The following is a 747-nucleotide window of genomic DNA, read 5'->3' on the forward strand; positions in this document are numbered from 1 at the left end:
AAAAAAAAAAAAAAGCTGAGGGGGGGGAGAACAAGAAAGGGAGGAAAGAAGGAGGCAAAATGCCTTGAACATTTCCTCATCGAGAAAAGAAAAAAATAAGAAATATTGCGATGAAATGTTGACCTCTGGAAAATGTGGATATACGATGCAACCCCCTCCATTCGTATTACCATTCCATTTTAAATGAGGCTGAACTCTTCAGAAGGCCATTTTCTGTACTGTCAGAGAAAGACGGGGGAAGGCGTTATTTGGATGTTTTCCTTAATTTCAGTCCTTGCGGTTTTTTGTTTGTTCGTTTGGAGGAGGATGATTTTCTCTCATTTGCGTTTATTTGATTCAACCGAGGGAGGATTTTATTCACCGTGAAATTTCAAAAGGTAGCTAGAGTCGCTGGGAATCGCCGTCCCCGGGCTGGCGTGAGCATGAGCAGTCATTTGGAAAGTTACCCCCAAATATTGCTGCACACCGCGGAGATGGTGGCGGTGCGGTCGCTTTGCGGTGCCCTGGGAGAGGACGGCTTTGAAGCTCGTGGAGGGCTTTTCTCCTCTCCGCTCCTCCTTCGGTATTTCGGGTAACCTCCCCCCCACGCCCCCCCTCCCCCGAAATCAGCTTCTGGTTGTCGGTGTGGGGGTTGCAAAGGGCCATTTGCCTTTGCCCCGTCCCCGGTAACGGCTTGTATGAAATGGATGTTCGGCTCGTTCCCAAAATGTCTATGTTTCCCGCAGCAGCACCAGGGCTTAAAAAAAA

At 48.6% G+C, this 747-nt stretch overlaps 1 protein-coding gene across 1 annotated transcript in view; it reads left to right on the forward strand.

Moving 5' to 3' along the window:
• Nucleotides 1-747, forward strand: part of NRN1 (neuritin 1) — an 8,418-nt gene that overhangs the window by 1,447 nt on the left and 6,224 nt on the right. The window contains exon 2 of the mRNA XM_009279226.1: nt 346-571. Coding sequence (XP_009277501.1) covers nt 346-571 — 226 coding nt within the window. The remainder of the gene's footprint in view (nt 1-345; nt 572-747) is intronic.

This window comes from Aptenodytes forsteri, unplaced genomic scaffold (genome assembly GCF_000699145.1).
Source record: "Aptenodytes forsteri isolate BGI_AS27 unplaced genomic scaffold, ASM69914v1 Scaffold81, whole genome shotgun sequence".
NCBI lineage: Eukaryota > Metazoa > Chordata > Aves > Sphenisciformes > Spheniscidae > Aptenodytes > Aptenodytes forsteri.